This window comes from Carettochelys insculpta, chromosome 13 (genome assembly GCF_033958435.1).
Source record: "Carettochelys insculpta isolate YL-2023 chromosome 13, ASM3395843v1, whole genome shotgun sequence".
NCBI classification, from domain to species: Eukaryota; Metazoa; Chordata; order Testudines; family Carettochelyidae; genus Carettochelys; species Carettochelys insculpta.
In genome coordinates this window covers 44,429,391-44,440,766 of record NC_134149.1, presented here as the reverse complement: position 1 = coordinate 44,440,766, position 11,376 = coordinate 44,429,391, and the positions used below count along the sequence as shown (strand labels likewise).

Below are 11,376 nucleotides of genomic sequence, written 5' to 3'. Positions count from 1 at the left end.
GCTGCAGCTGCTCCTCCAAGGGTCCCTGCTGCGATCTCAGCCCATCCCCTGCGCGAGTGGCGCCCGCCGGGCCTCCGCACCCCCCCTCCCCAGCCACTGCGTTTCCTCCGGTCACTGAGGCCGCAAGACGGCGACCGAGGGGGCCGTGGCCTTCCCTGGCAAGCGGGAGGTTTCCCATCACCCACGCCCGGCTCCCTGCTTTTGCGGCAGCCGCGCTGAGCCACGCACGTGACCGCTGAGAAAGGGGGGCCGGGGGGGGGGTCCTTGGGCTAGTGAATTTTGTTGGTCTCTTACTCGTTCCGAGGCTCAGCGATTTGGGGAACGCCGGGAGCGGGGGGGGCTTTGTTAAAGCCCCAGCAAAACCCCGCGGGGGCTCGGGCCGGTGGTGAGTGATACCCCAGAACCACCGCCCCCCCTCGAGCCACCAGCCGGCGCTGAGACCGGCACCAGGACCCCTGGCAGTCCCAGGAAGGCTGCTGGAGGCTCAGCACCACTCGGCTGCGGTGCGGGGCACCTCCTGCCCCCCTGCTCGTCCTGAGGGGGGCGAATGCTCAGGGCGGCACCGGTGCCGGGGCTCCTGCGCTGTCCGCAAAGGAACGCGCTCAGCAAAGTGACGCGTTTGCCCCGGCGCTGCGCTGCGCTGCGCTGCCCGCAGCCCGTGGGCTCGGCTGGGCTCCGAGCAGGCGGGTAAGGCCCCCACCCGGCAGGCACCTGCCCCCCACGCCGGGTGAAACGCAGCAATTAGCTGGGAGATTTCCGGGCCGCTTGTGGCTCGCGTGTGGCTGACCCGGGACGTGCCCGGGGGACTCGCCGCTCCGCACCCGGCGTGTGGCCAGGTGAAGCCCCTGCGCACGCGGAGGCCGTGTGACCTGTGCGGTCGCATGGTCAGTCCGGGAGCCTATGTGGGGTGTGAGGCGGCGCCCTGCCCAGAGCGAGCCACAAGGAACTCCTGTCCCCCCCAGCGGTGCGCCCTCCCGGCAGAGCACGCCGGGCCGCGTGACGGTGCAAAGGGCTGCGCCAGGAGTCGGCTCCGGCCCCCGCTGCTGGCACGTCGAGGGGCTCTGAGGCCGGGCCAGAGACTGCACGGAAAGGAGCGCTGGGAGCGACGGGCTGGCCCAGTGGTTAGAGCCCTAGCGATGCTGGGCTGCGGGGGGGGGGGCGGTTTGTCCCTGGGAGCGGGGCTGTGTGCGTGCCTTGCGGTAGCACTCGGGAGAGGCGCTGCCCCCCAGCCCCCCCCGGCTTTAATTGCTAAACGGGGAGCTCCCACGCATCCCCCCGGCCCGCTAGGTGCCCCCCCAGAGGTGAAAGCGAGCTGGTGCGCACCGGGCTCCGATCCAGCCCCTTTCCCCGTTTGCCCCCTGTCCAGAGCTGAGAGCGGAAGCAAAGCCCCAAGGGCGCAGGGTCAGCAGCTGGGACCCCCGTGCTGAGCCGCGGGAGGCTGCAGCAGCCCCCGCCCCCACATCCCTCCTTCCCTTCCTGCGCCTGCGGCTGCAGCCCCCACGGCTCCGTTTGGCCGAGGACAGTGCTGGGCAGAGTCCCCATCCGGCCTGCCCCGGCCTGAGGCCGCCTCCTGTACGCTCCGCGCACCTCGCCCGGACTCCTGCACCCCCACAACCCTGTCCTGAGCTCCAGGTACACCCCAACCTCCTGCCCTGAGCCCCACGGGGTCCTGGCACTTTGAAGTTACTTCCACCCCCGCCCGCCCCCAGGCTCCAGTCACCCCGCTGCAGGGGCGGGTCCGGGCGCAGGGCTCCCTGCCTGGGGGCGCCTGTCTGCCTCTGCTAAGCACAGCTCCCAGCACACGCGGGCCGGGCCGTGCCGGGCAGAGGCCAACGGGAGGGGTGTGATGCCTGCGGAGGGCCCGTCCGAGGGCTCAGCTCCGGGGGCAGAGTCCCCCAGCCGGCGCTGGGCTGCGGGGCCTTTGTGAACTGGGTGCGGAGCTGCGCGGTGAGCAGAGAGGGAGGGGGCCGGGGTAACGGGCTGCTGGGGACGTGAGCGACAGCGGCACTGGCAGCAGCTGGCAGCCCCCAGGGCGAGGTGCCAGGGACCCGAGCGCGCACAGAGGCCGGGAGATGTGCTGGGGCAAAGGGCGGACGGATCACAGAGGACAGGCCGGGCCCATCTCTGGCTCAGCGACTCAGTTGTGGGGCACCAGGCCCACGTGGTTCCTCTCCCGCCCCTGTGGACATCCTGGGGAGTCTCAGAAAGGAGCTGGGAACCGCCCCGGGCGATGCCTGGCTGGGCAGTGCCAGGGCCCCTCCGGCTGCCTGCTGTGCCTGGGGGCAGGCCCTCGGCTACGTGCGGAAAGCCCTTTGCAAGGGGCGTCCTGGGGGTGCCTGCGGCGTCCAGGCCAAGCTGGGGGCTGTGAACCCCAAGAGCACACGCGCCCCATCCGCGGGGAGGGAGAAGGGGAGCAACAGCCTGGACCGCCCCAAGGGTTCCTGCCCTCATCACTTTATTACAGAGACATATTTACACAGAGCAGGAGCCAGGCGGCGGGGAGCAGCTTCCCCGGAGTGAGGCAGCCCCGGGGGGGATAAATTAGTATTTTACACAAGAATCATCGACAGACGCCTGAAATATTACACAAGAGCCCCCTCTGCCCGCCCGGCCCCTCGCCCCGTGGAGCCGGGTCTGTGCTGGGTACCCAGGCCGGGCCCTCCGGTGGGACTGGAGCTCAGATCCCCGGGGGGAGACACCGCCCAGTGTAGGGATGTGGGGGGGGACTTCCCGGCTCACCCCCCCCACACACACACGCAGCCTCCACAGACGCTGCGTCACAGGCCTCCCAGGCTCAGCTCCAAGGCCCTGCACGGGCAGAACCAAACAGGAGGGACCGAGACGGCCACATGCGGCACTGCCATGCCCGAGCCCTCCCCGCGACACCCTCTGCGCCTGGGCTGCGGCTCCTCGGGCAGCCGGAGAGTCACTGCAGAGCGCGGCCTGGGGGCCAAGGGCCGGAAAGGGTTTCTCCCTCTGTGCGCCTCCTGCCAGCCCCAGCAGGGCCCCGCCCCGCCTCACTGCAGCCCCTGCTCCCCGCCCGTCTCCCGGCAGCCGAGCCTGAGACTCAGCAGGCTCGTTACAGCAGTGAACACCCGCAGGGAGCAGGGGCCACCCAGCTGGGGCCACCACCCCCGAGCCCCAGGCCAGGCCTGGAGGGTCCTGCCGCTTCGGAGAGAGACAGACGGCCAAGCGCACAGAGGGAGCCGCAGCCTCCAAACCAGGGGCTGTGTCGGGGCCCACTCAGTGCCGAGGGGCTGGCTAGGGTCAAGGGGAGCCCTGGGCGGGGCCCCCTCTGCCACGGGCCGGCAGCAGCAGGGGAAGGGGAGACTCCAGCGCTGCCCCCAGCCGGGGCTGCAGAGAGAGACCAAGGCGGAGGGCCGGCCCGGGCCGGCTCAGCTGGGGGGAGCCCCGCCCTCAGGGCTCCCCAGCATCCGACCAGTCCGTACAGCAGAGAGGACGGTGGGGACGGGCCTGCCGGGGCCCACAGCAACCCTGCAGAGGACGGAGGCAAGGAGACAAGTCAGGGAGAGGGACGCGCCCACCCCAGGGCAGCCCCAGACAGCGCCCTGCCAGGGACTCAAACCCAGCCCGGGGGTGCAGCTTTCCAGTCTCCGACCGAGCGAGGGGTCCCGGCGAGCCCCGACTGCAGGTACCCCAGGAGCTAAGGGACCCCGCTGCCTCTGGGGCAGAGCCTGGGCGCTGGGAGGGACTGCGGCATCGGGGACGGGTCCTGCTCCCGTCAGCCTGTGGCAAGCAGCTGCAGGGACCCTCCCCGGCCCCGGGGCAGACCTGCTCGGAGCCCCGGCTCCCCCGGGCGTCTGCTTCCCCACCGCCTGCACCTCCCGCCCCCAGGGCAGGCCGCGCTTACCGGCGTCAGAAGGGCATGGGGCCCTTGTGGGAGAGACGCGGTCTTGGGCGCCGGGACTTCCGCCAGCCGCTGTGCCGGTGCCCCGCTCCATGCCGGGCCGCCTTGGGGTGCACCAGGGTCCGGATGTGCCTTTCCTGCGGGTCGCGGCCCTCCGAGGCCTCGGCCGACGGTGCTGCAGAGAGAGGAAGCAGGTTCGCGCCGGGGCCTCCCGCAAGCGGCACACAACCGGCCTGGCGCGTCCCCGGGCTCCAGCCCCCAGTCCCGGCGCACAGTCCGCCCTGAGGAGCCCAAGGCCGGCGGCGATGTGTCAGCGCAGCGCCCGCCTGCAACCGCAGCCAGGCCGCTCCCGTCCCGCTCCCAGCCTCTGACGCCTCCCGCCCGCCCAGCTAAGGGCCAGCCAGGGACCCGGACCCAGCCCCAGCCCCAGCCCCAGCCCCGCCCGCCAGGGTCTGGACCCCCCCTTCGCTCCGCGCATCACACGCGTCCCCTGGCGGGGAGTTCCACGGGGCAACGGCTGGGGCGGGGGGCGCAGCTAAACCTGCCGCCCGCTCATCTCCCGGGGCCTGGGACAGAGCAACGGACACGCCCTTGTCTGCGTCTCGACACCCCGAGACCCCTGCGGCGCTCCCTCACCTGCCCCGGGCAGCACCTTTCCCGGCCGGTTCCCCTCTCCTCGGGCGGCAGCTGCCCGACCTCCTCTGCCGCTCGGCTGCTTTGCCGGGGGCGTTTGCCACGCAGGGACCGGCGGGGAGCCATCCCCGGCCCAGGCCTGTGCAGAGAGCCCCCGGGAGAGGCTCAAAGCCAGGGGCTGGGGCTCGCTGCGGGGGCAGGCTAGGAGCCGGCTGGGCTCGCTTCCCCAGCTGCCTGCCCAAGGCCGGGCTTCCCACGCCGCTCCCTGGCCCAGGGTGGGCTGGGCTCACCTGAAGCCCCTGGCAGGGGTCACCTCATTTCCGTCCCCCCGAGGATGCTCTTTGCAGCAGGGCCGGGAGATCTCGGCAACCCCCTCCTCGGCCTGCAGCCGCCTCGGGCCCCACAACCCCTGCCCCCCGGCACCGCCCGCACAGCCCCGGCCCGCCCCGCACGGGTCCCGGGAACCCGCTCGAACCGGCGGGAGGCCTCTGGCTGGCACCCGACCCCTGCCGGGCCGTGCTTACCCCCATTCCCCCTCCGGCTGGCGGCCCTCACCTGCAGACCAGCCCTCCGGCCTGCCCAGCCCAGGCCAGGGCTCCAGGGGCCCTGGCAGCGGCAGGGGGCCAGGGCAGGGAAGGTGCGCAGGGCGGCGGTGGAGAAAGGCCCAGAGCGTGCAGCCGGCTTCCTGGATTGCCCCAGCAGGAGCCATTCGGCTGCGGAGTGCTTCCTGGAGTGACTGGCCAGGTCACCTGCAGCCCCTGGCCCGGGGCCAGGGCAACTCTCCGGCAAGCGGGGACGGTTAGTGCCAGAGCCGGGGCTGCAGCTTCGGCCCATGCGGCCGCTCACAGGCTCTGCATCCCCCATTCCTGCCCGTGCCCGCCCCGGCACAGCGTTCCTCTCCTGCCTGCACCCCGGCTCGGCTCGGAGCGCAGCGCGCCCAGCACCCACCCAGGCTGCCCTCCCCGCAGGCCCCTGCCAGGGGCTCTTCCTGCACCCCAGTATTCCCGCCCCGCCCTCACACGCTTTGCTACTCCTCCCGGGCCGGGGGCTCACAGACTGCGGGGGGGGGGCGCATACAGACCAGTTCCACCGGAGCCGCCCTCTGTCCCTCCCCCCACGCTGGGAACCCCATTAGAAGGGCCCAGCATCCAGCCAGTCCGTCCCCTCCCAGGCGCTGGGGCCCGGCGCCACCCCGCGATGCCGTCTCACGCAGGCTGGGCCAGGCCCTGGGGCGGGAATCCGGCCCGCTCGTTTGGGTGGAGCTAGGGCGAGGCCCGGGAGACTGGGGGGGGCCGCCCCCGCTCCTCCTGAGCCAGGGAGATCCCTCGCCGCGCCGTAGCCAGAGAGGCAGCTGGTGCCGGGGGCCTGTGGCCGAGGCAGAGCAGGATGGGGGCTCCCGGTCCCTCTGCCCTGGCCGCGTGGCCTTGTTTCGCTGGGCTCGCCGGCGGCCGTCTGCGAGGATGAGTCTGTTATCGCCATGAAGAGCGCTTTGTCCGCGCCGGGCTGCGGGGGATGGAAGCGGGGCTGGTGCCTGTCCGCACCGCTCCATCGGCCGTGTGCTCTGCCGGCCAGGGCCGGGGGCACTGCGGGCACCTCCCGCACCTGCCCCCCGCTCCCCTGGCCCGGCTACTGCAGGGCGCTCAGCTGGGGGCTCAGCGCTCCCCAGCCCCCGGTCGAGTCCCACACGCAACCTGCCCAGGGGACCCCCGCCCTTCCCAGCCAGGCGCTTCCTATCCAAGGCCCTGGCACGGCCCAGGGGCAGCCGAGCTTTTCCTGCCTGCGGCCTGGGCCGGAAGGAGCAGAGACCCTCCAGGGGGGCACCCCGGGCAGCACCCCGAGGCCGTGGCCTCTGTGCTGGTCATCACAGCCCTGCCGCTGCCCGCCCCCCTGTGCTGCAGGTGCGGAACCCCCTCCCCTCACTAAGCTGGCACAGAACCGGGGGGCGTGGCTGGGGCGCCCCTCCCCGGGAGGCACCGTCTGCAGCAGCTGTTCCAGCCCTGCCACGGCGGGGACACAACCCCCTCCCGCCGTCGCTGGGCTGGCAATCCCGGGGGGCGGGCAGGCTGGGGCTCCCCGGCACTGGGCCAGACTCGGGAGCAGCGAGCGCAGCTGTCCACCTGCTCAGCCACCGCCTCCCGAGCTGCTCCGTACTGGACACCGCACACGAGAGCCCCCGGCCCCCTGCCGCTGCCCCACGATCCCTGGAGACGCTTCCCCCTGCAGGGCCGTGCCCCGGACCAGCACCAGCACCGCATCTCCTGGGCGGCAGACCAGATCCGCCCCCGCCCGCCAGCGCGGGCATTTGGGGTGCCCGGTCCCCGCTCCGGCCAGGCGCAGCTGGGAGAGACCCTCCCACCGGCCCGGAGCAACAGCGTCAAGAAGAGGGAGCCAGCTGGACAGGTGCCAGTCCGGCCGCTGGGCCACCGTGAGGCTCCCCCTGGAGAAGCAGCGTTCCGGGGCCAGGCGGGAGCCGGCCCGAGCTCGCCTTGGCCGGGAGTCACTGCGGGTCAGGTGTTCGCTGCCCTCGGTGCCTCAAGGGCAGGGCCGCGGGCCCAGGCCGGCTGCGAGCTCTCCCCTTCCCGGGACTCTCAGAGCCCGCCCGCCCGCGTGCAGCTGCCTTGCCGGGCCAGGCCCTGGGCCCGCGCGTGTAGGGCGGGAGCCCCCGACTCCAAAGAGCTGCCACAAGCCGCAGAGAGTCGGGCTCTGTGCGCACCGGCGCGTCCCCAGCCACCCCACTAGGCCAGCGCGCGCCGCGGGGAAGGGGAAGCCGGGGTGCCGCGGTCACGCCGGAGCCAGCCCTGCAGCCGGGTGCAGGAAGCGTGCCCAGCCCGCCCGCCCGCCTCCATTATCTCCTGGCTTCCCTGACCCTGCAGCCGCCGCGGAAACAGAGCTGCCAAGGACGCCAAACCGCAGGGCTGGTCCTGCTGCTCGCGGGGGGAGCCGGCGCCCCCTCGGGCCTGGCTCCTGCGGGGAAAGTTAACTTCCCTGGCAAGTCCCTCCCAGGACACGGGCCCGGCCTGCCCGCAGGCGGGGGCGCTGCCAAGGTCAGGGCAGCCCCTCGGTAGGGAGCCCGGCCGCCCCCATCCCTGCAGCCAGCCCCGGCCTGCTGCGCCCGCCGCTGGCTCCGCAGCAGCTCTGCCATGCGCCCAGCGCCCTTCGGCGAGCCGCTGCCACGGCTCCCCCCGCCCCGGGCTCGGGGAACCCCTGCGCGAGCGCCGGCTGCTGGTCCCCGGGCACCGCGGGCCCCAGCGGGAGAAGCGGGCGGGGTCAGCCCGGGGCCCGCCCCCCGCCTCCCGGCCTGTGCAACAAGTGCCGGAGCCCGGCCCGGCGCACTCACCTCCGCAGCCCGCGCTCAGGGCGAGCCAGAGCAGCAGCAGCGCGAGCAGCCAGCGCCGCACGCCCATGGCGGGGCTGGGCCGGGCCGGGGCTGCGAGCGGGCGCTGCGCGCTGAGGGGCCGGGCTCTGCCAGGCGGCGGCGGCGGCGGCGGCCAATGCTCCCGCTTGCGCCGGGGGCTGCATTTGTAGGCGAGCCGTGCGCCTGGCTCCCGGCCCGCCCGGTCATGTGGCCGGCGGAGGCTGGCGAGGGGCCTCCCCGCGCGCTCCACCTCCCGCGGCACGGCGAGGGCGCGGCCGGGCCGGCCCCGGGGGCGGAGAGCCCGCCCTCCTCCCCGGATCGGGGAACCCCTGCGCCCCGCCTGCGCGGGGAGCCCCGCCCCGGCTGGGGGACCCGATCCGGCTTGGGCGTGGAGTCAGGGGATCCCGGCCAGAGGCCTGATGGCGGGGAGGTGACTAGACCCCGAACCCTTCCCCTAGGCGGGCGCCGAGGCGGAAGGGCTCCGGGGCGCACACAGCCGCCTCCTCTGTGCAGCTCCTTGGCCAGACACCTACCGCCCCCTGACACACAGGGGGCCTGGCCCTCCCCTCCTGGCCCCTGCCGTGCTAGGGGGAGCCAGGCCCCACGGTGAGGCGGGGCGGTGCTCAGCCGTATGGGTGCGCAGGGGACCGCATGGCACCGGGATGCCAACCCCCCAGGGGGGAGCTCCGTGCCCTGCGCCCAGCCTGCCGGGTGTGACGATGGCCATGCGCCGCTACCCCCGTGGGCCTGGGACAGGTGGGGATGGGGGGGAGCTGCAGGCTGCTGCGGGCTCAGGCACTCCCCAGAGGCGGCCCAGCAGAGCCCCCCCCCGATCCCCCAAAAGAAGGGTAGAAAACGGGGCAACGAACGCCACCCCCTCCCCCAGAAACCCTCCCTCGGGGGCGCAGGGAAGCGGTTGAGTGGGATGTACCGGCCTGTGTTGCTCTTGGTTCCCCAGGTCCATAGGGGCCAGAGGCTCCGCCAGCGGAGCGCGGTGCAGGGGATTGGCCCCGATCCTAGGCTGGTCCAGGGACATGGGGAACGCAGCACACGGCTTGTCAGGGCTTGCTCCAGCGGCCTTCCTGAGGCCGAGCCCCTGGGAATCCTCACGTGGGTGCAGCTGGTACCCGCAGGCACAAAAACAATCCGGGGGTCCCCGCGTCCACGCCCGCAGAGGCGGACCCCTGCGGCTAGCGGGGACCTAGCTGTGGATTTGGAGGACTCCCCTTGCGTCTCGGGCCTTGCGGGCCCAGGAAGAGCGTTAAACACAATGGGCCAGACCCGCCGTGCAAGCTCCGTACTTCACCCGTGTGCAATAGGCGTGCGACACACTCCTCCCGGGGGCAGGGAGGGCAGAAAGCAGCCTGATCTGGGAGCCTTTCCCGCCCTGGTGGCCTTGCGCCTTTCCTGGACCGGAGCGTGCAGATGGAGACGGGAACCTGGCCCTGCCCCTCGGTCACTTGGGAGGCGGAAAACCGGACGCTACAAGTCACTGGGTGGCTGAGTCGGGCGCCCAGTGAGAAGACCTGACTGGCAAATGTTATTGCGGACATTGGCTCGTGACTGGGGCTCCCTCCTTCTCATGAGCTCGTGTATTTACACCCCCCTCACGCGTCTGACCAGGCGGGTCTCAGCCCCCGAAAGCTCATGCTCCAAAGTCGGCTAGTCTAGAAGCCCCCCCCCGAGAATCCGAGCGGCGCACGAGCACGCGGGATTGCTTCTCCCGGTGCTGCTGGAAAGGGTTCCCGGGCCCCGGGGCACAGAGAGAACCACGGGGCCTACCCAGGCATGGCCCGCATGAAATCCGAGCCGCAGCCAGCAATTGAGCCCAGATGTCTGGAGACCCAGCTCTGCGCAGGAGCCGGGGGCCAGCCCCCTGAAGGGGTCACGCTGCGCGCTCTGGCGAGCGAAGCCCCCGGAGGCCGCAGATTTTAGCAGGAGCACGTTCCAGCTGCCATTGGCCATTCGCTGGTATGCAAAAGAGTTTGGTCGTCCAATCAGGAGGCAGCTGGCTCCGGTGACCAATCATGCACCAAGCAGAGCGAAGAGCCGCTGAAGGGCTCTTGCAACCGGCTGCGCAGAGCCTGCCTCGCACGCGAGCCGGCCACGCCGCGCCCGCAACAGCCCGACTCGCGCGCCGCCCGCCGCTGAAACGCGGCCCAAACCGGGAGCAAAGCGCCGTTGCTCATGGCTCGCTCGCCCCGCTCGTTGCCCCGCGGCGGAGGCGGAATCTCTGGTTGAGCCTCCCTAGGGCGGCGCCCTCGGGACCCGAGTGGGGCCGGACGGGAGAATTTGCTGGCCCGCAGGAGGTCACTATTGTCCCTGGGCTCGGAGCAGACACTGAGGGGGGGTCACCGCTAAGTAACAGCCACGGCACTGAGAGCCCGGCCTGGGGGCGGTAAAAAGCTTCATGGGCCGGCGGGAAGTTTGGCCACATCCCTGAGCAGCGGGATCTGGCGCTAAAATCCTGCGGGACCGGAGAGGTTCCACATTCAGCCTCTGCCCGGGCTTTCCCCGGGCGCCTCCAGCCTCCCCCAGCACCTGCCGGCCAGCAGCGCCGCAGGCGGTCTGCTCCTGGGCGCCGGCGGCTGCGCTGCGCAGGAGTCACGTTCCTGGAGCCGGACCCTTTGGGTCAGACACCTGCTCATGGGCTCTCCTCCGGCTTGTGTCCGGGCTCCTGGGCTCAGTCGTTCCCGCCCCGGGCTCTCCAGGCCCCTTTGCTCTCCAGGGGCCAGTGCCCCCGCAGGGCGTTACTGTCGTTTGAAGCATCGCCCAAGAGGGAGCTTGGTTGGCTCTTGCTGCGTTTGGAAGCAGAAGCCTCCCACGAGCACCAAGGCCTGTGACATGCTCGGCAGTCCCAGCAAGAGGGCGAGGGAGCCGAGGGAAGGGTGAAGCCTGGGGGTCGGCTGCTGGGGCCTGCTCCTCTCCGGGCCTGCAGAGCTCCCCTGTCTCCACCTCCCTCCCGCCACGCTTACTGGCGCGTCCCGGGAAAGGCGGCCCCCAGGGAGGCGCAGAAGGTGGCAGGGACCCCGCTGAGTCACCGACCACAGGGCCGGGGTGAGCAGCTGCAGCAAGAGCGAAATACCGCCCGAGCCAAAGCAGCTTCGCGCGGCGCGTGCCTGCGGGGGCCGGTGCTCTGCCAGGCCTTGAGCGGACGATTGCGTCTACCTCAGGCTCCCTTAACCCAGAGCGAGGGTAGCCGGGCTGTGAAGCTGTGGGTGAAAGGAAGAGCCAGCGGGTGCTGCCAGAGGGAGGCGAGGGGCTTTGCTCGGTGGAAGAGAGGTCCTGAAGGATCACGTCTCCTGCAGGGACCCAACACCCCCTTACCGGTCGGTGGTGCTGCTCGCCAGCCGCTTGCTGTGCAGGGAGCAGAATGCCCACCCTGGAGCGGGCCTCTGAGTGGGACCAATCTCTTCACCTGGTGGGGCCAGTGCAGCCTCTCTCGGGACTGGAGAAGAGGCCCCAGAAACGAGGGAGGCCCTGCTGAGGGTAGCCCAGCTCGGCCACCGCGCGTTGTAAA

The 11,376-nt window shown here is 72.1% G+C and overlaps 1 protein-coding gene across 1 annotated transcript; it reads right to left on the bottom strand.

Moving 5' to 3' along the window:
- Window positions 1–2,500: 2,500 nt before the first annotated feature.
- On the bottom strand, window positions 2,501–8,083 carry APLN (apelin). The gene is made up of 3 exons (XM_075008045.1): window positions 7,839–8,083; window positions 3,872–4,043; window positions 2,501–3,495 (listed from the first exon to the last, which is right to left on the bottom strand). Exons 1-2 carry the CDS (start codon window positions 7,903–7,905, stop codon window positions 3,877–3,879), a joined length of 234 nt encoding a protein of 77 aa, XP_074864146.1. The 5' UTR covers window positions 7,906–8,083; the 3' UTR covers window positions 2,501–3,495; window positions 3,872–3,876.
- Window positions 8,084–11,376: the final 3,293 nt, after the last annotated feature.